This window comes from Pleurodeles waltl, chromosome 10, assembly GCF_031143425.1.
Source record: "Pleurodeles waltl isolate 20211129_DDA chromosome 10, aPleWal1.hap1.20221129, whole genome shotgun sequence".
Classification (NCBI taxonomy): domain Eukaryota; kingdom Metazoa; phylum Chordata; class Amphibia; order Caudata; family Salamandridae; genus Pleurodeles; species Pleurodeles waltl.
Window position 1 is genome coordinate 663,849,002 of NC_090449.1, and position 25,242 is coordinate 663,874,243.

A 25,242-nucleotide genomic window follows, 5' to 3' on the forward strand; every position below is an offset into this window, starting at 1 on the left:
AATTACAGTGCTTCTATTTGTGCATGCATTTACAAAAATGTATGAATTTTCGTAATTTATTCTTGAAGGATCCATGTCCCTAGATATACAAATTTATTTTTCCTTTAATATCTCCAAAATTACTGTACGGATTTACACCAAAAAAGCAAAAGCACAACAAGAGTCAGGACACTTTTAAAAAAAACAAATTGGTAAAGATTCATCAAATGGTGCCAAAGATATAGGCAAGTCAAAAAATGATTTTTCTATGGAAACATGGTCCTAACTAAAATGACCTACTAGCGATCACCAGAAGATTATTTATATATATATATATATATATGTATATATATATATATATATACCTAGAACCCTTTCATTATATGATGTGTAAAAAGCACTTGCTAATATTATTTCATTGAATCTTTCAACAAGCTTTGGCAATCCGAGTTTGGACTATCATAACAATAAAGTGTTAATGTACTGTGTATTGTTCACTGAAATATCGTTGCTGGTGTTTTTTTTGTTCTGCTAGGCATTATGTTTATTTATTAATCCACTATAATAATAAAGGCTCCGAGCTCGCTCCCATGACACCTTGAAGAACTTCCAATGGAGTGCTTATCACGTCAAGGGCAGGGCAGATCCATCAGCTGATGAAAACGGCATGAAGATTTTAATGTACAACTAAAGGAACCTTGTTGTGTTTAGATAAGACCAGGTGCGTCCCGTCCTTTAGGGCGGAGGGGCAACGCCCCCCCACCCTTTGCCCCTCATGAAGAGTGCCAAAAGCCAGCCTGACAGACACTCTGCATGTTCAACTCAGGCAGCCAAGAGCAAGACATGTGCAATTTGCGCAGACTCCTGGCTGTCTGAGCTTAACTTTGCTGGTCTGAAGAGGTCACAGCTCTTATGGGCGTGACCTCCTTGGCTCAGCAAAGGTGTCTCGAGGCCCTCCTCGGTGACGAGGGGAAGCGTCACCCATTCACTCCGACCTGGGCGCTTCAGATTTAAGCCCTGAAGCGCCCAGGGCGTGTCAATCAGTGACACCTCCTCACAGAGTGGGGTGGGATCAGAAGTCTCACTGGCCCCATCCCACTCTGTGATGAAGTTGGGACTGCTGCCTTCCTCACTGGCTGACCTAAGGTCAGCCAGTGAGGAAGGCAGCAGTCCCAACCCTCCTGAGACCTCTGACCTGAAGGTAAGCCTGTGTGTGTGTTTATTTTTTTAATGAATGTTTGGTGCGTGCGTGTATGGTTGAATGTTGATGAGTGTTGTGAATGGATGTGCGTGCGTGCGTGTGTGAATGAGTGTGTGTGCGCTACCCGCCCGCCTCCCTCCCTCCTAAAACTGCCGGCCGCCACTGGATAAGACCACCATTGGTCTCGCGCTAAACAACGCCTATGGATATCGGAAGGAAGCTGGCAGTTGAAATCAATGACTAGCGTCCACACCAGAAGCTTCACCTGCATGGTTATCGGAATGCGGAAGTGGATGCTGGAAACGGGCAGAAAATACCGGAAGCTGGTGGAGGATGCCCGAAGCTTTTACCTAGATATCGGAAAATGCCACTGGATGCCCAAACCTAGTGGTAAACGCTGGAATTGTAGCTGAATACCGGAATGGCCTCTGATATAGTAATGCACAAAATCCCATGAAGATGATACCAAATGGTTTTAGTGAAAAGTACGATTCTTCAGCAGAAAAATGTTTTCTTTTGTCAAGATTGGCACTCGATTAAACTGCAAGGTTTACTCAATTGACAAATAACAGATTGGCAGCCTATATCCCACTGAAGGCCATGCCTTGTTATATCATTGGATAAATGTTGCGGAATCTATTATGCATTTCGGAAGTATATAAAACTAATGCATTGGAGGCTGTTAGTCGAGGAGGGCAGTCTGCCTTCCGCTGACGTTTTTGGGTGATCACATTTTGCTTGTAAAAGCTAAATCTAAAAGGCGGTGTCCTAAATAAACGTGTGCACGCCCTTAGTTTGAGCACGTAATTTCATTCTAGATCGCAGCCTCTCTATGAAACTACTGGTCAGCTGTGTCGGGTTTGTAGAAATTTGTTGCGATTGGACATTTTTTTGGGGAAAACAAGAATGGAAATAGATAGGTATTCCGCAAATATAATGTCAAGGTTATTCTTCCACGGTACAATCCGACAACAATTTGAATATTGCAGAGTTGAAAGTCTTTTAACTGACTAATATTCACGTTATTTCAATTTTAACAAAAGAAATTCCACTGAGCCGGGTGGTAAAAAAGAGCTTACAGACTATTCAGTATTTGGTGCGCACTATATATAAAAGGCCAACCGTCAACCATCTGATTCGCATTATTTTACAGGTGAGTGCATATCACTAATCACGTAGGGTATTTATTGCAGGTGCCTAATGTGTCAAGATGTATAAACTATAATTACAACCAAAAATTAACTTCGAGATAAACAAAATTCCCAAATCTGAAACATTCAATATATCTACAGTTGTTCTCTGCTCTTTTCGTTGTAAGCAGTGGTTCTATTAAGCAAAGAATTGAATGCAAGAAGTGCCCTTGCGTACAGGACAGAACCGGGATAGCCCCTTCATATGAATGATATATTTTTATATACGTTTAAAATACATCTTGTACACCAAGCAGCAATTCACCCTACCTGGATTGGATTGCAATGCATGTCACTCTGTCACAATTGGATCGCTGTTATGATGGGGTCAATGTGACTCCTGCAATAGTGTTTTGTTTATATTCTGTTTGTTGACGAGACGTTGTAAAGGCGCAGGGTTGTGAAAGCAGTGGGCGTGGCCTATGTCTGCAACGTCCCTCTACGTTTGGAAATAAAAGAGGCAGAAGTTAGGTCTCGCTTCTCGGAGCCCTTTCCGGGGACGTTTGTGTCTGCGCACTGGCTGCACGCGCCGCTGGCTCGCGGTGCTTTGAAGGCACCAGGGAGACGCCATTAAAAGCCGGCTTATAAATAATGCGGGGTGCCGGGAGCGGGCACGCGCTGCACCGTTTCCTAGGATACTTGCCAAATGGGGCTGGGTTTATAAAAGCATCATTGCTCTCAGCTCACTGAACAGCCCCGAGGAGGAAGCGGGCGCAGCCACAGGTGACGAACTGTGGTCAGGGACCTAAGCAGGCACGGACGGGTCGCATCAGGTCCCGTATTCAAATCAGGAGGGCTATGCTACCTTCAGCGGCCACTTTAGGGTTTACCGGTTTTGGGTACCGTGAGAAAGCTCTCTGAAGTGAAACTTCACCAAGCTCGCTAAAACGTATTTCAACCATCAAGACTTTTTGCGAAGGGCTATACCTGCAAAACGTGCCGGCCTCTATTGTTTTCACTCTATTTTTCCGTCTTCTTAGTTCTATTCATTTCTCTCTACTCTTTATTTTTAACTTCTTTCCAAAATTCTCTTTTTGACTTTGAATGTATTTTCCCTTGCTTCCGTTCTGTTTCCCTCACCGTATTCTTCCTTATCTTTTCTCTTTATATTATTGTTTTCCTCGGGTCTTATCACAGTATTCTTTCTTTATGCTTTGATATTTTTCGGTGTTTTATTGCATTCTTTATTATTTGTAGATCTCTTAATATATTTGATTCTTCCGTTATGTATTTTGCTCGTACACTGCTCTTCCTGTTTTAGTCTATTTAACTCTCTGAATTTACACCATTTTTATTTTGTGTGTTTTTTTGTGTAGCCTTTTACGCATTAGTTTTTGTCGTGCTTTGCATGAATTTCTGTATTTTTGACGGTCAATTTTCTTGTACAAAAGTTCCAGTAGAAATAGGCAGATAGAAAAACACGTACAGTAGTTAAAAACGAATTGATTCATGTCCCACCAAGATGTTTTAAAAATATATTTACATTTAACATATATTAACATCTATATATCGTCAGCAAAAACCTGTGTGAATCCTACTGATAATCTCAATATGCTTTTGTTTCTGCTCCATTTCATAGTGTTTTTCTTCATAATTTCCGTTGGTACCTTTATTTGTATATGTTATGTTCTTTTTATATTTTTGTCAAATAATGTATGTTTCTATCTTTGTTTCAGTGGCACACACTTCAACATCAGAACTGCGTCACTCCATGTCTGTGGTGCATTCCTGGAAATCCGAACTACATTCTTGGGTGCCAGATGCACAGTTTTGGATATCAGTACTACGTCACTGAATGCTAGCGGTGCAGCTGCAGATAATCCTGGTACGTCATTGGACGCTGGCGGAAAGGCTCTGGATTTCGGTACTTGACCGGAAGTCAGCGCTACAGCTCTTGATCTCCGTACTGCGTCACTGGTTGCCGGTGGAACCTCCCCGAGTATCTGCAGCACATTACATGATGTCAGTGACATAGCTCTAGATCTCCGTGCTGCATGACAGGAGGTCCGTGGTATAGATGAGGCTATCCCGATGTCGGATACACATCCTTGGTGATCCGCGGATTTCAGTGGTATAGCCGTGGACTTAGCCCTTTGATGTCAGTAGTAAATCCGGGGATGACAGTGGCCCAGGTATGAACATACCTGAACCATCGTTGGCCCCAAGAAACACACACCCGAATATCAGTGGCACTCCCCCCGATATCCTGATCCCTAGCTATAAAACCCGCTAACGGTGGTTGTGTTGGCGGGAGTTGGTGGCTGTATTAACCCAAGTTGCCAGTGGCTCGGTGCTTACAAGAGAGGCGCCCCCAAGGACCAGCTCAGCGTGGTGAAAGAAAACGCCTAGGAGTTTAGTGGCGAAGTGCCCGCCCGAGAGACACAAAAGCCGAGGGAGCTGACCTTCCTTTGTGGACAGGCACGATCCCAGCACCACGCAGGCCAAAGCAACGATTACATGAAACTGGGCCTCCAGCAATGTCTCCCGCGAAATGGCGCTTCACAAACCTGCGCCTGTTCACCAGTGAACAATGATGTGTTTTGGGGGGCATATTGGACAAGTGGAAAAAAGAGTAAAAACAAAAGCAGTTTAACCTTTAGGGCCCGTTTTCTCTTTCTCGTACATTGTCTGCATTTACACCCAGAATCGGTGTTACAGAAGCGCCGGCGTTGAAGATGCGCGTTGCCTTATTAGCAGTGATAGGCCGTTCCGTTTGCAAGTGGGCGGCGTGAGATTACCAGTGGCTGTTTAGAAACACAGTCCCGTGCACCAGGCACCCACGTGTGTTTACAGTAAACTCAAGGCACCTTACTGAGCTTAATTTGTGCCGGTGGCAGCATTGGGCCCTTGTGCTCGCTTCTTGAGGAACCAGGGCTTAATTTCAATCATAATAAATGGGGACTAGAAAAATAAAACTTGGACAGGGGAGAAATCAGAGATAAAAAAGAAAATGCCCGAGTGAGATAGAGTGATAGGAAGTGCACGAAGCCGTAAGAAAGAGGCATGAGACAGAATTAAGACCAGGCAGCCTTAGTATTCGACAACCCCAGCATCAGGCAGAGAGCATCTACGAAAACCGTTGTGGTCCTGACTTTTTTTTTACACTATAAGCACAGCCGTTAGACCTCTGAAAAGCCACGCGTGACTGGGAAAACGAAAGGTACACAAATGCGACATCGAAACGTGACAGAATATAAAGCTGCGCTCAGGGTTCTGTTCACTTCCTAGGAAGTCTAAAGTAGTTGAAGCGTGAAGTCGCTTGATGTAAAAAGAGGATCCACTGAATGGCAGAGATAGTCCCCGCCTGCGGTCCTCAGTCCACACCCTATTGTGCCGGCGCACATCCAGCGAGCGCCTCGAATGGCTGCTTCTGTATAGGGAGTCAATGTCTTCCCGCCAAGAGTGTGAATGACTCTGGAGAGTCCGCTGGTCAAGAGGCGGCAAGCTCCATATGCCTTCAGGAAGGGGGTCTTGGGGGACCTATAGCCATATGATGCGCTCACTCTATGAATCTGCTTCTGGACAAAGCCCTGTTCGGGCTCAGTCGGTTTACTGAACCCGTCTTTCAAAGAATGCACCGCACGCTTATGGTGAAAATGGTTCAATTCCATGCATTTAGAAAGGATGAACTTTGGGCATTGTTGCGAGTGGGGCCAAAGATTCTGGCATCGGACAGGTCCTGCTTGTGGCATGTGAACTGAGAGGTGTACAACCAACCATCACTGTTTAGGATTCAGACCTCATCACCGAGATAAAACTCAAAGATTACTTGTTTCATCTTTCTTTTTTTTTTGTAGAAATGCAACTCTCTTGGAAACCCTCTTTCCAGCACTAACAGTTTAGCCTCCTCCATCATCCTTTCAGGCGTTCCTAAATTCTGCCACATTTTAGTGGCTGGGCGGGACAATTGAAACTCTGTCAGTTTCCTGAATGTAGGATAGTCGCCTAACAGTTTTTTTTGTAATTTCTTAAATATCCTGCACAGCAACATAGGAGATGAATTCAACTCGGAAGGGCGGGGCCAGCCGTCGTACTACCGTTGACGTAATTCCTCGTTTCGAAAGGAACTGGTGAGCAGGGAAACTGACGCGGTATTTAATGATCGCACTTTGTGTTCTCCAGGTGCTCCCTATTGTGTGAATAAACGCTACCAAAATATATTACTCTATCACACCTGAGGTTGCTGAAATAGATTATCGGGTCCACGAACAGCGAACACCCCGTGTCTGGGAGGCTGTATTGATTGGCAGAGAACGAGGATGGCACTTTACAGACACACAGGCCTATTCATGTCTGAGTTATGTTTTCAGTAATTATGCAATAATACTGACCCAAAGTTTAACAAGGCTGACTTGTTTTTCACAATTATTTTTACTGTTTGAACAGGACCACTTGTATTGTGCTTTGGAGGGAAACGGAAGGGCGGATCTTTTTAGTGAGCAGCAGGTTACAGGTTTTTTTTATTAAACAACCAGCGCTCATTATAAAATCAATATCGTCTCAGCCGCCCCGCCCCCCGGAGGAATGCCAAAAGGTCATTTCGAGAAATTCAAACAATTTTCCTGCTGGAAGGGCACGATTTTAATTACAGATACTATTAATTAGAGCTGTCGCGGCGAAGATACTGGTCCTGTTAATTATCACAAATGAAGTTCCAAATGAGAGTTTTTGAATGCGGGGCTGTTGTTGTTTCTTAATCAGCCATGATCTCTCGTTTGCATTTTTTTCATGAGTGCGGGAGCGTGCATGAATTAGAGAAGATACTCCTCCTTAAAAAGACATGCCATGAATATATTGAGGAAGTGTCTGTGAACTTTAACAGTGTAGATTATGTATAACACCAACAAGAACTCAATTCAACAACAACAATTTGACTTTAAACAGCACACCAATAGCGAATTAATACATTCATTTAGTTTAGTACATTCTGTCATAGTTATACCGTTTCTCAGAGCTCTACTGTTACCGCCCTCTTTCAATGTACTGACCTGGGAAGGATGAACTGTGTAGTCTGCCTAGGCAGGATTCGGACTCGAGACCTGCGTACTGCATATCACCGCATACGCCAACGGCGAGCGTTTAACTCAACGCCTCCCACCCTCGCGTAACCCCCTATAAATTGCTACTAGCTACCTGAACAATAGTTTTTAGTACCCCATTCTTCCCCCACGCTTTCCGATGGCACTGCAAAAATGAAAAGCTAAACGTCTTTGTGCATAACTTTCTAAAGTTTTCCCAACTGTCCCTTTCTACTTACTTGGAGCATAGGTTTTCCTTGGAGAAAAAGTAAAAATAGTTAATTTACTATATTTCCGTTACGCCATGTTTTTTCAGCCATAATATACCATCAATTTACAACCACATTCAAACTAAAGACAGAGCTACCATGCAAAGGGCAGCGTCACTGTAAGAAAGTATAGTTTCAGCATTAATGTTTCTAAACAAACAAAGAAGGAATTTAAATGCCAGTGTTTGAAAGCAGTTCAGAAAAGGTGAAATGCAAAACTGTTTACGAAAATTGTTTAAAGGCCAAAAATATACAAAGTATAAACATACAAAACATATATAGATGTCTGGCAACGTGAACCCGTAAATACTCCAATTTAAGATAGGAAATTGGAAGCTGGCCGCGAGATGAGCACATCTCCCTAAACCACACGGAAAACCACAGGCTCAACAGGACAGGGCTAACAAAAGTATTCACTTTTCTTATCGCTTAGCAAAGTTGTGCTCTCACAAAACGCTTTAAAGGGATGTGCCAACACATAGAGGACACACACACAGTAGTTCTGTGAAATGTGGGGAGCTCCCTTGGAGGGCGGCTTCGTAATATTGCCTGTACAGAAATGTGCATCTACGGCTCCCCAAATGTACATACAGTCATACACCATGTGCTCTCAGGAGACGGTAACAAATTAAGGAACAGCCCGCCGCGCATGCACACTTTAGTGAAATGTTGGGAGCTCCCGTAAATGGATGCTTCACAGTATGGAGCTGTTTACAAACACCCCGTGTACTCTCCCAGACCACTTCAACTGGGCGTAAACAAAGGAGCAGGCCACCACATCCCTGTACTGAGTGAAATGTGGAAAGTGCACTTAAGGGAAGGCTTCTGAATATGGAGCTGTTTACAAACAAGTGCAGCTCTCTGTGCGCACACTGTTTTCTCCTCTAGACCACTTATGCCGGGTGTAAACAAAGGAGCAGGCCTGCCCACCCCAGTACTCAGTGAAATGTGGAAAGCTCACTTAAAGGAAGGCTTCTCAATATGAAGCTGTTTAGAAACTAGCACAGATCCCTACACACCGTGTGCTATTCGAGACCACTTTAACTGGGTGTAAACAAAGGAGCAGGCCTCCACACCCTTGTACTGAGTGAAATGTGAAAAGCGCACTTAAAGGAAGGCTTCTCAGTATGGAACTGTTTACAAGCAAGTGCAGCTCCCTGTGCCCACACTGTGTGCTCTCCTACACCACTTAAACTGGGTGTAAAAAAAGGCGCAGGCCTGTGCACAGGCAGTGTCTCAGTGAGATGCAGGCAGCGCACTTCCAGGAAGGTTCGCGATATGGAGCTGTTTACAGACATGCACTGCTCCCTGCACACACACCGTGTGCTCTTCTAGACCACTTCAGCTGGGCGTAAACAAAGCAGCAGGCCATCGCGTGTGTGGTACTTCCATGAAATGTGTGGCGCTCTCATGAAGGGACGCTCTAGAACAAGGAGCTGTTTCCAGATGGATACGTACAGCTCCTCAAATGTACTCAGTGTGCCCCGTCGCCCTCTCCCCACAGGCCACTTCAAGGGGGTCTTAACAAAGCAGCAGGCCCTCGCACATACCGTACTTCCATGAAATGTGGGGACCTCCCGTGGAGGCAGGCCGCAGGACACGGAGCTGTTTATAGCTGGGCACGTACAGCTCTCCGAACCGTGCATCATGTTCTATAACAGACCATTTCACGGAAGTGCTAACAAATAAGGGGACAGGCCGCCATGCATGCAGTACTTCCATTAAAAGTGGAGCGCTCCCAAAGGGGGCTTCATAATATGGCGGGGCCTGTAAACACACTGCTAGCCGCACGCACATCAAGTGCTCCGACATCCTCCCCTAAAATTTCGTCTGATAATTTTGAAATAGGGACTGCAGCTGTTTCCACAATAGAGGTTTCACGTTTTACTACAAATTATTCTTGAATTTAGGTGAGTGGTGACAGGAGATGTCAATAGGCCACGGCCATTCAGAGCAAGCCCCCCACAAATAAGGAGCATTAAAACCACTCGTTTGAAACAGTAACCCAGGACAACAGTACTGAACAAAGCAGAGCGTCTGACAGAAAAAAAAATGTGTTTACAACATCAAGCTGGTGGTCTCTGGGTTAAAATCACTGAATGCACACGTGTCTAAGGGCAAACCGTTTTCCATCACGGGAGCTATGGCGGTCGAATGTAAAGCGTTTATTGTAGCTCTGAGGCAACTCAAGGCGCTGAGGTTGGGAGCTTACACTTCGACTTAGAGAGTTCAGTGGACTGAGTCAACAAATGAGTATGAAAGTAGAGACAGTAGAACCGAGGCAACCTTGTCCTCATGTTGGCATGAACATTTTAGATCTCGTAATCATAATTCTGCGCATATCAGCGTGTCGGCCTCAGAGGGATGAAAGGTCCAGTCTGCCCTGCTGGGCGTCCAGCATTGTGACCTGCTGTTTCCAAGCATTTCTCGTCACAAGCGCAAATCCGTTTGTGAAGTGAGATACGTTGATATCCACGACACACAATATTCCTGCCAGCTGAATCAGTAGGGCATAGGGGTTTAAAATAGGCCGAATAAGGTGTGCCAGGTTTACAGGCAAACACCACGAAAGTGAACTAAAACGACACCCGTTGTAAATGCCTTTTATGTGGCCACCCCCAAAAGCTGGAAAGGGTCTAGGTCGAACGTGTCTGCTGTAGACACTAACAAGATAATTCACAAGACAGAGCACTATATAGGGCACGCTGACCTCAGCTGTACTCAAGACTTGGACCAACACGGTTTACAACTTGTTTCCTCCACTGTTAAATACGCACTGAGAATGTCAACATTTACCGAAAGAAAACACACACACACACACGTCCACTCCTGCCGTGGCGGTGGGTGTTAGGAAGCCCTTGTTTTGGTGACATTTCACCCACACAGCCCGATGCCCCCCTCTTACCTGGTAGGCTGCGCTGACATCCGCGCTGGCATCCGTGCCCAGGGAGGAAAGCTTCTCCTTGAGCCTGTGGTGAGAACGGTGGCGCAGGCAGTAGATGACCCCTGACCCCGTGAGGACGCCGATGATGCAGGCGATGGAGAGCAGCGTGAGGAAGAAGAACTTGGTGGACTCCTCCTCCGAGCGGCGAGGTAGGAACTGCAGCTTGTTTTTCTGCGGGGACCGAAAGAGAACAGAACTTTAGAAGACACCAGAGGGAGGGAGAGAGAGGTGAACACAACTAGGAAAAGATAGGTGGGGAGGAGGGAGGAAGGGGGGCAGAGACAGGAATCTGTCGCAACACGTGGAATATCACAACGAAAAAGAGGAGCATCACATGGGATTGGTTCATTTTCTCAACCCGCGTTCCTAAGCGTTTTAGACCGGCCACGTTGGGAAATACTGACTTCCAAACAGTAACGTAGTAAAGGTGCCATAGGTCCTGGTGCAAGCAAGAACAAATTACCCCTTTAACTACCGCTGGAGTATTTAAATGCATTATCAGTGTAGTGTACTTCGTGGCCCGATGCCACTGCACCTGCTGCTTCAATGGGAGCTACGAATCTGCTTCCAGGCAGCTGCCCAACATTCAGCAACTTGCACCCACGAGCTCAGAGTTAACGGCGAGGGGGACTGGGTTGTACAAAATAGGTCCACATTTGTAGCGGATAGGCATGCTGGGTTACAGTCTTGATACTACAGACACATATTTCACAGGTAGGGAGCCACGAGTGATTCACGTGCATTACTACAGTGGAAAGGCCAAAATCTATGTCTACACAAAACTACAGCCCAACTTCAGAAATCACTGCAAGAGTTTAGATTTACACTTTCCAAAGTTGGCCTCTTTTACCCACGCGAAACAACTGGTCTCAAACTCACAAGGCCTTTGCAACGGAATTGGAACTCTCACTGTGTTTCACCTCAGGGACTGGTTACGGACCTTTGTTCAACCATGGTAACACATAGCACATCTCCCTAGGCACACCCCTATACATATATAACAGAAACTCCGTGTGGAGTGATTCATGGGGTTAGGCCATGCCGATAGCCATTACCTGGATTTTAACCTTTTTATCAGGAACGCAAGTGTTACATACACTTTAGCAGGTCTGGCTTGTTGCTAAGAACATGTTTCATTGAGTGGCACTTATCTTCACAGTCATGGAACATCATGTACCTGCTTGGCTGTTTTTATTTCACAGATAAGAGTGGTTTTAAAACCCGTAATTCCGAGAGATGACGTCATACTTGTGAAATATTTCCCATTTTCGAAAATTACATATGTTCTGTGAAATATAGCTAATTACCTTCTAAGCTGATAGCACTTTTTGATAATCAGACTTCTCTTTAACGAAAACGAAAAAACAAGAACATTCTCCTTGAAATCTGAGAGCCTTGTCAGCTGAACATTGGACACAACTGCTTCATCAATGTCCCACTTCTGCAGTTTGTTTTTAAAAAACATTTTTTTAAACCTGCATATCTAAATGCACATTTGAATATTTTTCTCTTTGCTTTACTTCTGACAACCAAATGGTACAACCTAGTATTTAGCTGAATTCTTGCAATACATATGCCCCAATTTGAAAAAAGACACTTTTTCATGCTAGCTGAACCAAACAAATAACAGTAAAAATACATAAAAGGTCCAGCATGTGATATGATCGTATATATTCATGTTTGGGTTCTGGTGACATTTACAAACCTCTCAGATTGTGACCTCATGATTTATGATGTCAGCTAAACACCAAACGGCAATTTAAGACCATTTAGCACAGTTAATAGTTATGCACCTCACACACAGAGACACACATGTTTGCGCAAGGAAGAGCTTTTTAGGCAACTGCTTAGTATTTTTTTGTCAAAATAATAGTTTTTTTTTTTTTGCCTAGGCACCTACCAATCTTATTTGACTATTTAAATTTGGCTCCAAAGTTTTAAGAGTGTAATTTGAACATCTCCTCCTTATCTTTTCATTTTTGGGGGGTGGGGGTGTAAACATGACGTAATCCATGCCCAGCATTTCATTTGTCCCCATGTGCTACACAATGCAACACTATTCACTCTCATTAGTTTAATTATAAGACATATTAGCAACAATTAAAAACGAAACGTGGAAAAAATGAAAAGGCCTGGGCAGCAAAAGCTCATTTGGCAGCCGCTCCCCTTTTAACAATTACCAGGGAAATGAATTGAAAAGCGCGTCCTGCTTCAGTCCTGGCTGCTACAAGATTAGAACAATTAGCCCACTCCTTTTTTTCCATCACCTCATTTCACGTGGTAACAAAATGGATTTTTCCCCATGAATGCCTCGGACTGCCTATTCATTATCTCTTCTCTATTAGTAATTTTGTGCTCCCGCTTTCAGCGGACCAATTCTTTAATTTCCTCCAGTCTTGCGAGTGTGCAGGCCACTCTTCTGTCAGGCCTGCTCCATGTTGTAGCCAGGTTCCATAAAGGGGCCACCAAAGCAATTATCGCTGGTCTTGACTGTAAAAGCTTGTCATTAATTAGCCCCCTTCCATTGGTGGCAGTGGATTAGCGTGAGCTGGGGCCGAGTTAATGGAAATGCAGCAGGTTCAATACAGCTCCTAAGTTTCCTTGTTTTGTGCCTTGGATAAGAGGTGTACGAGGACGGCTGTTGGGCTTAGCAAGACCCAGGAGGTGGAGAGAAAAAGAGAGGGTAGGAGAGGTGGGAGGGAGGTGGGGAGTGAAAGAGCTAGGTGGGAGGGAAGGAGGGAGCCCTTGGTGTGTTTCACAAGTCTGGATGGTGAGTTCCACTTTTACAGCTTCAAGGCGAGGAGCACAAAGGGCTCCCACAACTACATAATGTACACGGACGACGTAGGTTCACTTACTATGATAAAGGCCCAGGTGCTCAGCCAGTTCACATTTAGGGGCCTGACACATCCCAGACTGTCTGACATAGCACTTAAATACTCCAATGTGTCTGAACAGAGTAAGGAACAACCAGACTTTACACATACTTGTAATATCTCCTGACCTACACCCAGATGACCCTTTAGGTGTAATCTAATGATTCCACATCCCCTCCTCCATCTCTTCTAGATCTCTGATACTACCTCAGACCAGGGTGGGCACTCTGCAAATGGTTTATTTTACTTATTGAAGAGAGAGAAATAAAAGCATTTCTACAAGAAATGCTGTATGTAGCAAGTTACATGGTGCATAAAGCACTGTCATGGTGGGAACAGGTGGAGGAGGTTAATGGATTGATGGATAATTGATGTTCAACATACACATTGCAGTAAAAAAAAGGTTTCATAAACATATTTACAGGGCGTGATTCAGTGAGAATGAGTGGACAGTGTGCGTCTGGTGGTTAAAGTTTCCCTGAGACAAGGTGGGCATTGGGAGTAGCCTTGCAGAAGGTTAGCGAACAGATAAATGATGTTGGCAGGAAGCTCACAGTAAACCTAATCCTAAATCTTGAAGGTTTGCTTTGAGGTGTGGCGTTACCAGAAGACTATTGTGTCCAGAGTGTAAACTTTGAGAGCGTCATATCAGCACAGTATTAAGAACAGGTAGTTCGGGATGAGCTGGTAATGGCTTTGATGAACAAAAATAATATTTTACAGAAATCTTAATTCTCAGCTAATAGTCAACTTGGCAAGCACAGTTGGAGGCAAATGTTTTTGGGAAGATTATAAAGAGTCCCTGTGGCAACGTTTAGAATATCATTAAAACAAATGCACCCACACTACAGATTTAAAGATTATATTTACAACTGATTCTGTTTTTTTCCAGAGGTGTGAGTCCTAACTTGATTATGGCTGTCTCCCTTACATTTCTTTAAATTGAAGGGAGCTTTATTTTACAGCTGTGCATGCCTTCTTTACAGACCCAAAGATGGTAATGTTCCCAACAATAACCTGGATTTTAGAGCATTGAAGATCTTTGATATTCACCAATATTCTTTACAGTTGGATATATAGTCTGATAAAGCATTTTATGTGGAGCAAGTGTAGTAGTAAAAAAGCAGATTGAAACATTTATTACTACAGTACAAAGGTCAAGTCTCTTGTCTTTGCCTTACTCTTCACAAAGGTCAACGGGTCATCTTTCTGTTGCTTATTTATGTATTTGGTTGCGTACCTGGTACTAATGAGGTGAAAGATTTGCCCAGACAGTATTACCATGTTTAAAAATTACAAAACATGAAGTAATGCTATCACAAAATATGCTACAAATATCCTGCATTATGCAGCAAAATTTGTCTTTTCTTGCTGCATAATTTAGTCAACCCTGCTGCCTAATTTGGTTCTCCCCTAACATTCCAGTGACCCTGGTTGCATGCTATTTATTACCATTTTTGAAAGGGGGGAGGGCACACGTGACTCAATAAAGACTTCACTTATAATGAGTAATTGTCTATCCCCACTTTCAACAATGGTAATAAAGAGCATAATACACTGTTCTTCTGTATATATGTTTATACATAGCAAAATAGACGTATCCAACAACACATTATTTGAGGCGTCTGTACTAATAAACACACATTTACACATTCATTCCAACTATGCAGTAAAATCAATTCATAAAAGCTTTTGTGAATCAGGCACACTGAATTGTTCCACACATGGCCTTTCACAATGACTTTGAACAGGGCTTCTACTCTTCACACATTCGCAATGTGATTATACCTTGCTGTACAAAATAACCCATTGCATCTAGGTTTTGGTTATATACTACTTTTAAAACCAAATATACCTGAATAAACCACATAGGGTGAACCATTTATGCATGAGTGAAGTGTAATATGTTATTTATTGTATACATTATTTATTTTCAATCTATCTGTCTAGGCACATATATAGAAATTGTATATATAGACATTGTGTATGCATACACACATGCACACACATGCACGCACACATTACTGTGAAATATTTCCTGTAATTCACAGTGCGGAATTCATTTGCAGGATATTCAGCTTCTGTATGCAAGTAAAAAAGTTAAACACAACATTTCTTCTGTCTTTCCGTACAAGTAATACATTTTTTCAGAGTAATAGTGATCCTTTCAGTGCATTAATAAGAGCACATGATAAGCTCACCTTGCTGGCCAATTCCTGATGCTAAAATCTACTAATTAATCCTCTCCAGGCTGTGAAAATAACACAGTAAACGCAGCACCCTGTCAGCAAAGTCCCACTGTCCCACATTGCACTTTATTTTCTTTATCTAAGTTCTGTTCAGTGTTGCATTGAACACATTTCAAATGTGGCACATTATCCTAAAAAAACCACACACATTTCTCAAAACATTGACGACATATTTGCAGTTCAGGCAAACAATTAATGCTTAAATTGGGGAACCCTCAACTGTTGTTTTAAAAAGAACTAAAATCAATAAATAAATCATGCAATGTAAAAAAAAAAAACATAAGGAGTCATTTGTAATATGGGCCTATATTCCCATTTCGGGGCTCAGGTGACATTTGTAAATGATGAGGCCTCAGACCTTGAGGTTTATAAATGTCACCAGAATCCTTCGAAGGAAATATTGACCCATATTAAACAGCAGTTACCCGTAATGTATGTAATGTATTTTCTCTCTCTCTCTCACACTCTAATATATATTTATTCTTTGCTACAGTTGGATGTTTCAGTACCAGCAAAGAATAAAGACACACTCACTCAAAGGTGCAGTTCAACGCAGAGATGTTAGTGTACTACACTGTCTGTTACGACTAGTCAGCCTCGCCTTTTTCTTTGCATTCTACTACTTATATTTCAGCTGGAAAGAGAGTCATAACTGGAAATAAGTAGTAGTTACAGATCTACTTAGGTTATCTATAAATATATTAAAAAAATATGAGTGCCCTCCTGATATATATGCATCGTACAACTAGTATTGTGATTTATGTCACATTTCAAAATTGTAAATAGAAAGAGACAAAACAGGATTTATGGCTGGGAGGTGAAAAATCGCCCTTAGGGGAAAGAATGCCTTTGAAGGCATTTAAGTGCAATTTTGAGCACAATAATGAGTTGAGTTCTTGAGCAAAAAATGCATTCAGTGCCAAATTCACACAGCTCAATGGGTAAATGCAGTCATGTCAGTTACATCCTCACTTCAAAGTATACACTTTTTCAGTGTATTCCAATAGAAAAATAATCCCTCACTTTGATTCCAGTGACATTTGAATCTACCCTATTAGTGGATATCTATGTTCACATGTACCTCAAATGCACCCTCCTGTTCTACAACTTCATAATATGGGGACGTCTACATAGGTCAGTCAGAAAATTATTTTACATAAGTGACAATGTTCTCATTGCCAATCTTTTAAGACAGATGTGGTTCAGTATTTACCCCTCGTCTACTTGACATGTCTTCCAGTCCAATTCAAGCCAGTTGAACACTTCAGTATCCCAATTCTTTTCTCTCTCTCTCTCTCAACTCTGTTCTCAAATGTTTGCATGAGCAGAGCCTCACTATTTAAACTTCATAAGGCAACATATTAGCCCACAGAGCAACTAAAAGGCCCATCCAGACCCTAGTGGGCAAAGAAAGTATTAAGTCTGAGGTGCACAAAGGGTTGCCAGCTGACCAGTATTTTACTGGCCTGGACAATACTTCTATGCCACGAGAGATACATCGTCGAAATCTGTCATTTGCAAACTTTGATATAAATCTAAAGAAACAATTATACATTGAAATATATAAAAGTATTACATGTTTGCCTGAAGCATTCCTACAAGATTTTAAAAATAACAGAGGCAGACTTGGTTCTGAAAATGCAAATTATTTTACACAAACAACGTTTAAGTAAGGCCTACTGTCTCTTCCAGACCATTAAAAAAATGTAGAAATGGTCTGTATTTATCTCAAAGAAAGGCAGCAATCATAAATGAATTTGTTGATTCTCTGAATCAGCGAGAGTCAATAAGGCCGCTCGCAGGAGCAGTACAGACTATGTTCACTGAGAAGAAAGAACCAGGTATTGGGGACTCGAGGCAGGTGCATGCATCCCTTTATCCCTCTGCACACCGCACCCTGGAAGGAGGAAATGCGCAGCGGAAAAGCGCTTCTTCCGCCTTCCACGCTTTGACTCCTCCTCGGCGCTCGATTAGCCACGCCTAGCTATCCGCGCGGTCGGCCATTTTAGCTGTCATCCAACAGACCTACCTACCATGATATCCTGCCGGGGGACGAGGTTTTCCTATTTGCTCTCCCCCAACCAACACCCCCCGCCCAGGCAAACGGACAAAGCGAGCGAGGTCAGAACTAGTTAAAGGTAACAAGAAGCGTAACGGCAAGATGCTGCCATCCCAGCAAGGGGCTGACGTTAACTTATTATCCGGTATTAGCATTTCACTTGAAAATGGGACAAGTCTATAGGCTCCAGGTGAAAGGTCGGAATCTCCATTTAAATGGGGAGATATTTTTTGAAAAATGAGAGCGCCTTAAAGAGTCGGGGGCCCTTGTTTACCAGAAGCCTGCGCTCCCTGACATTAATCTGATGCGCACTAATGTAGTGTTGCATCTAATCAGTGTCAGACGGTGTCGCTCTGATTAGTTTCTGAACTACAACATCTGCTTCCAATCCTCTGGTGCCTTAGAATTTCACGAATGACATCCATGCTGCCCAATACTTTAAAAGGGGATGGGTATATATATATATATACCATATTTTCAAAAATATTATACCATACCTGCGTACCGCATATGAGTTATACAAACAATCAGCGGTACTGCAATAACCCCCACGCTAAAAAAATACTACGCAGTGTATATGCGGACAGATATACATAGTTATAGAGTTGCATTGGCTGACAAACCAAATGCGTTTTCAAATTATAAGCGTGTCCAAATCAAGCACATTTTCAATTTAATGGCACATACTAGATATTTCGTTTTCAAAGTAACAGAGCCAGGAAACACGCCATAAAATCCAGATGTAATCTTAGAATCCTTACGTAATCAGTTATAATGGATTTAAAGATCTTTTAAAATAGTTTCCAGCTATAAAATGCACTGTTTAAAAACAATAGGTAATGTCCCCAAATACAGCTTTTGGGGTTAATCGGGTCCGACATCAGCTGGAAGACATAGCCAGTCTCACAAAAACATAAAGTAGTGCTACGTGATGAAACACTGTGTACACTCCAGCTATGTTTTTCTCCCAGTCTCAGTGTATTTGAAGTGTGGATTCCGAAATTCTTTGTAAAGGCTATCCACATTATAAATGCGTCCCAAATGGTGTCCGATGGTTTACACACGTTCTTTATCATTAAGATTATTTTATAGTGATTTATAGCTTTCCTCGGTGGACATTAGAGCCCATAACGGTTAACAACAGAAGTGAGACGGCATGAAGACTTTATTATCACAATGTGGACTGTGTGTACACAGTAACACACTGATGCTAGCGGACAGGGGTATTCGGCACCTCTCTGACACACACCTCTCATTCTCTGAAACGGGCGCTAGACTTTTTGACTCCAGTAATGTGCGAGAAGACGTTCAAATGAAAAAAAAAACGACCACGTGCAAAAACGAAAGCCAACACACGTTTCGTGGCCACGGACCCACAATAAGGCGCTTATGAAGTGAAATTTGCCAGACCTCGTCGGTTTACCATTTAAAATATATAAATGATATAACCAGTCTGAATGTAGAAGCGACACTTTTGCTAGGGAACCGCAATGAAGAAATTATTCGGTAATCCTATGGCGAGTGTGTGGAGGCAACCGGATGTAACACTGGGACACACAACAATGTACACACACACACGCATCCCGCCCACTAGAAAGTATCTAACCAGTGTGGAAAATAGCGGTGACACTTATACTAGGATGTTGCAGTGAACAATAGATTTCCGGTGAACACTCGGAGTGGGTGTGGAGAAACAAGCGCGCAACACACGGGCACACAACGATATAAAACACACAGGGCAACACGAACTCACCACCCAAAAAGTGTATAACCAGTGTGAAAATAGAGGTGACACTTTCACTAAGGTGTTGCAGTGAACAAAGGATTCCCGGTAAACTCTCAGGCGAGTGGGTGTGGGCACACTAGGATTTAACTAACACACGTACACGCAAGGATGTAACACACACAAACACACACATCCCTTCGCCCCAACACCCACAATCACCAAGTGCTGTTCGATAGCCAATGATGCCCCAAGTGACCCGGAAGAAACTTCACCTCGCTTTCCGTTACCTCGAACCTATTTCCTGAACAGTTCAGCAGCCTCTAGAGCCGACTAGCACTGCTACTCCGCTTCAAGTAGCACTGTGGGATGGAGGCAATCAACAGGTCACAATGTGTCACTTTATTACCAGTCAAATGCTGCCAGGTTCCTGTCTTCTTCACTAGGGGACAGGTAAGTCACTCATACATGACTAGGTTATGAGTTTTCGTGTATCTCCTATTTCATGGACAGGGTTACAAGTCGCAGTGTCAGTCACGTAATACCTGTGCATGTTTCTGGCATAGCTGGAGGACAAACAGGCCTTTTCTTTTCACGGTAGAAGGCACCTGCTTGATCTCAAACACTAAGGCGCTGTGACATTCTTTTCTCTCTTACAGGCCCCCACTTTAGCCCCCACGGCATACAGGCCACTCGAGAACATCTACAGAGCTGTAAGGTATTGAAAAGCAATTCAGCACTTCCGTGGTTAAATCAGAAATGCACCGAACGCTTCCTCTGCCTTGTGACGTCAGCGGTCGGCGCGTGCCAAGAAATAAGCAATTTGGTGAGATATTATATGAAAAACAGACAGTAATCTTTTCTTGTAATACAAAGTATACATAATTTACGTGGACGATGGTAAGAATATATGCGTTCAAGAGCTGGATATGTCGCCCAGATATTCAAATACAAGGGGCGCAAGTGTGCTTTCGAAAGTGAACCCACTCTTTTGCCTATTTCTTAAGTGGGTCTAATTCTGCAAGTCAAGGCCCCTGGCTCCTGTATGTACAGGCTGAAAAAAAAACTCACACGAAAAGAATGAAGCAAAAACACAACAATTAGATCCATTAGTTTGAGGATAATAGCCGAGCAAGGGCGTAACTTCCATTGGTGGAGCAGGTGCCGTTGCACCGGGGTCCATAGGAACTTGATTGTTGATGTATTTTGCAACTCTAACAGAAGCCAGGTGGGCATTTCTCTTCCCTGCCCTAGGACAGTCCGATCACACACACTATCTGAGATGAAAAAGTGTTCGAAGGGACTCAAGGAGGTGTACGTTACGTTACTCCTCGCGATGTTTTATGCATTTGAAGCGTGCATCCACGCCATTTGTACGGTCCCAAAAAGCCCGGGATAGTGAGGGCACCAGACAAAAAAGAAACGTATTAAGTGTAACACGTTATGACTTTGCACATAGGAAGACTCTTTTGATGTAAAAAAATGTAGGAATGAAGGCGGAAATAACATAAAATATCTCCTAATAATTTTGCTCAGTAGGGTATTTGAACATAGTGATAACAACATACTGTCCAAAAAGAGAAACCGATTCAGCTCGAGGATAACTACAACTCTACCAACATGATTTTTCTCACGCTTTAGTAAATATTAAAGATCGACTTCTTTATAAGAGGGTAACATATTAATAAAACAGTCAGACATCCAAATAATTTTTTAAACAAAGAGAGGATTCGGTCAAATATAAATTTTCTCAGAGCAGAGGTTAATTGCGTCCATTACTGTCTGCATGGACAGAAGGACGCGGATAGGCTTTAAGGCACTGGCAAACTGGGCAGCCGCCCAGGCGTCACCTCCAAAGAAGCCTCACGGGAAAGGGATTTTTCTCTCCCTTTCACCTTTATTTCTCCATCTCAACCTCTCTTCTCTTTGTCTAGCTACATCTTAGACTCAGTGACTTAGTTCCCACCGTCAGAATAAGAATGTTGAGACCCACCCAAGACAGATGATCAGTAGAGGGTGACCCTAAACTGTAAGTCAGTTCAACTGTACGTCAATCCACTCCCTAGCCACATGAATTCATTGTTAGTTGTCAACCCCTGGTGAATTCAGGTCGCCTCATGACCAACCCATGTACATATCAACACGTTAGCCACACATTATCTGTCAAAACACACTTTGGAATCCCTGTATAATGGTTCTCAGAGGCACTATGCCTATGACTCATTTCACAACGCCTCCCCCCCCCCCTGAAGTAATCAGGAGGTACCCGCGGCTTCCAAGGTTTAAACTGGGTATTGTCTTCTGCTCCACACCCGAGATGCTTCGGACATCCTCGACCTTTGCCCTGTGAAGATCTTGACCAATTGGGCTTCGTGCTCAATCTAGTGCGGGCGCTACACTCGAAAACGCAATTCCCCAAAGTGAACCATTGTGGAATATAACCGTCATAACAATAGGCGTCATCTTATAAAGTGTAAAGGAAGAGAAATACAAGGGAGCGGTAAAACGCGTCTTGTTTCGTTTTTTGACATTAAACAGGAACGTTTAAACGTTTTCAAGAATACAAAAGAAAAATTAACGGTCTGAGCTAACACGGGATTCTGCTGGAAGCCACTTTTAATGTTTAGTATACGTAAAACATCTAAGTGAATAGCCGCGCCATATCCAAGGGCAGAAAAGTACTGCACGTGTTGGATTTATTCGTGCAAGATCACGCACCTTTTAATAGACACGAGTTAGTCGGTCTTATTAACAGGTAGTAATAATAATAATAATAACTCTGCGTGCGTAGGTTGTCCCTAGTAAAAGTGCCGTTCCTATCACACAAGCTGAAAGAGCTATTAAACGCGGGTCGCTGCCTCGATGCCAATAAGGCGCTCTGATGAAACATGCAACCCTTCCAGGCGCGGGGGCGGATTTACAAAGGTGCCACCTAAAAATCAGGCACGTGCTGTGCTGCCCCGTCACAGCCTTCAGTCCCCGCCAGTCTGCACCCCGGGTTTTATAGGAGGCTCCTTGCCAGGAAGAGGCCCGGCGTCCATTAGAGTCAGTCTGGCAATCCCGGGCGAAATCGATGATTTATTTTTTTTAACATTCTTATAAATTCGAGATGTACAACCCCTCCGCGGCCTCTTACACATGTGCACGAGGTCAGATTAAACGAAACACAACTTCGTTGAATTCGTACAATCCGAAATTATGTGTCGCTGCATTGGGAAAGCACGAGCTGTGTTGGGTGGAAATGGCCAGTGAAGGTGGCGGTGCCTCGTCTGATTGGTGTAGCCCAGACTACCTTCCCATTTTAGGCAAATGAATCATCAAGGCGTGACAACTTAACTGCGCGTTTTCCTTTTATAGGAAATATACGGATTAGCTAGGTTCAGATTCAACACAATATGTTGGAAGCGCTTTATCGTTTAAAGGTGCATGTGGAATATACACGCGCATACACACCGTGCACATGTACCCGCACGTAGAAAAACAACACATGACCGCGCGGCAACACATGTCCGAACTTTGTCCCTCTGTATACCAGTGAAAAGAGTTTTGTACATAGTAAATGGTACAATCTCCAGTTTCGCTCAATATACACATCCTGCAGCGCAAGGCTACACAACGGGCGTCATTTAGGGAGCGCGGGTATCAGCGACACTCCCCGGAACCGTGCGCGACCTGGACGCACATGGCAAGCTAAGGGCCACCGATACCAAAATGGCAAGTTGTTCACCCCAAATGGCCTTGTATCTTGTGGAAACCATCTGCCTCGCTATTTACGGAGGGTAGGACAATTACACCACGGAGTGCGCGAGCGAAGGTGGGAAAGTGACAAATCACTGGTACGTTAATTTAAAAACAATCAAGTGCAACCTTGTGGGGGGCCACCGGTTCTTAGAAGCTGTGGCCTGGTGATGTTGGAGTCTAAGGATGCCAAACCCCCAGGCTGCCTAGACTTGACTCCACCTTGTTCATCGTACTTCCCTCACCCTACACTTCCTGTCTCTTTATCTCAATCTTCTGTGCTGTGTTTTTTTTATCTTTTCTGCTCTGTTTGTCACTTTCCCTATATTTGTTCCCATTGTCTTTAGCCCTTTACCGCCTTCCTCTCTCTTTTCTGGATCAAGGTCTGTGTTGACGAAGGAATAGCCTTGGAGCCCAGGGGTAAGTGCCAGTGCCCACCACCTGCAAACAGCGGCACAAATTAAGCATTGGCTCGCCAAATTTTTTGTAGAAATTATTCACGCTAAAACAGGCTCGAATGTCCATGTTGGTTTAAAAAAATCACCACACCGTTCGCTGTTCTGAAACTGGACATAACGGCACTATATACAAAGCGCCCATGCACCATCCTACCGAGAAATCGCATGCACCTTAGACTCCCTGATCCGAATCTTCGTGGGTAAGATTTTCATTGCGTTATCAATGCATTTGTGTGATAACACAGGCCTTCTTTCGACGTGTTGCTTTTCTTCAAAACCACGAACCTCTAACGTGCAAGCAAACAACAGGAGGAAGCGCCGCTCGATGGAACCCCGCCTTTACGTTTTTTTCGAAGGCACCCCAGTTTGGGATTTGGGATTGAGCGCGGAATCTATTAAACGAGTCAAGCAGAAATAATCGCGTATTAATTCCGTGCCTGGCGCATTCTTTTCAGAAGCTATCATCAGGCCAGGAGACATTGTGCTCGGATGCGGGGTCGGGGAGGGCCTTTGTGCCTCTGAATCCCATTCTTCTTCTGTGTGGATGAAATTGTACTTGCAAATACGCCGCTCTGAAGGGGGCCGGGAAGGTGCAGGCGGTAAAAAGGGATTTCCACAAGAAAGAGGCGCTTCTTGAATGTACACTTAACAACCAGGTGCTGGACGGACCAAGGCAGGCAACGCTGATTAAAACCTGACAAGCGGCTGCTGGTGTGTCTAATACCGGAAGTTGGCAGCTCATTGTGGGGGTGTCTATGCCTCACTGGAACAAGAACACTGAGGTACTCAATCTGACGACTATTTAGGAGCTCACAACTAGGGGTAAGTCCATGGTGTCAACAAACTCTACATATGGCCACAATTTGCAAAAACGACAATAAAATCCGTGCTCACTGCCAACAAGGTTCTCTCTGGGGCTTCCTGAAATAAGAAGTGAGGGATGTTTTAGGAGTCAATTGGGGTATCGAGGCAATGATAACATTCACTAAAGATTACATGAGGCCGCAATTTGCAGACATAGTAAAGGAAGAGAAATGAGAAGAAAGAAAGAAAGAAAGAAAGAAAGAAAGAAAGAAAGAAAGAAAGAAAGAAAGAAAGAAAGAAAGAAAGAAAGAAAGAAAGAAAAATAATTTAGAAGAGGGAGAGAGGCAGCACAAATGAGGGGGAGGGAGGAAGGAAGCACCATTCAGGAAGGGATGGAAGAAAGAAGGAAGGAATGGGGGAGGGAGGGAGGAAGGAAGCAAGGAAGGAGTTTTGCCCACACGTTAGTTCATTTCACAACCGTACTGTTTGCAGTCACCTGTGGCACACACGCAATGATAGGTTTCAGGAAATATATAAGGTGGGCACAATTTCGAAGAACAGAAAAAACTAGGGCTGTAGGTATTGGCAAGAAGCATGCGCCTCGGCGCGTCTGAACTCAGGCGGGACGCATTCGTTTCACACTCGACACTGGCATCCACATAAGGAAACAGCTGGAGGACATAGCTGATTGTCACTGCGAACATCCCAATAAGGAGAGGTTACATTTTGTAGAC

The 25,242-nt window shown here is 43.6% G+C and overlaps 1 protein-coding gene across 3 annotated transcripts in view; it reads right to left on the minus strand.

Moving 5' to 3' along the window:
- The window catches only part of PTPRN2 (protein tyrosine phosphatase receptor type N2), a 2,126,515-nt gene that overhangs the window by 208,348 nt on the left and 1,892,925 nt on the right, over positions 1-25,242 (minus strand). For 2 of the 3 annotated variants that reach the window (XM_069211159.1, XM_069211160.1), the window contains exon 13: positions 10,563-10,772. The exons of the other annotated variant lie outside the window; for it this stretch is intronic. In XM_069211159.1, coding sequence (XP_069067260.1) covers positions 10,563-10,772 — 210 coding nt within the window. The remainder of the gene's footprint in view (positions 1-10,562; positions 10,773-25,242) is intronic. 3 annotated transcript variants of the gene reach the window in all.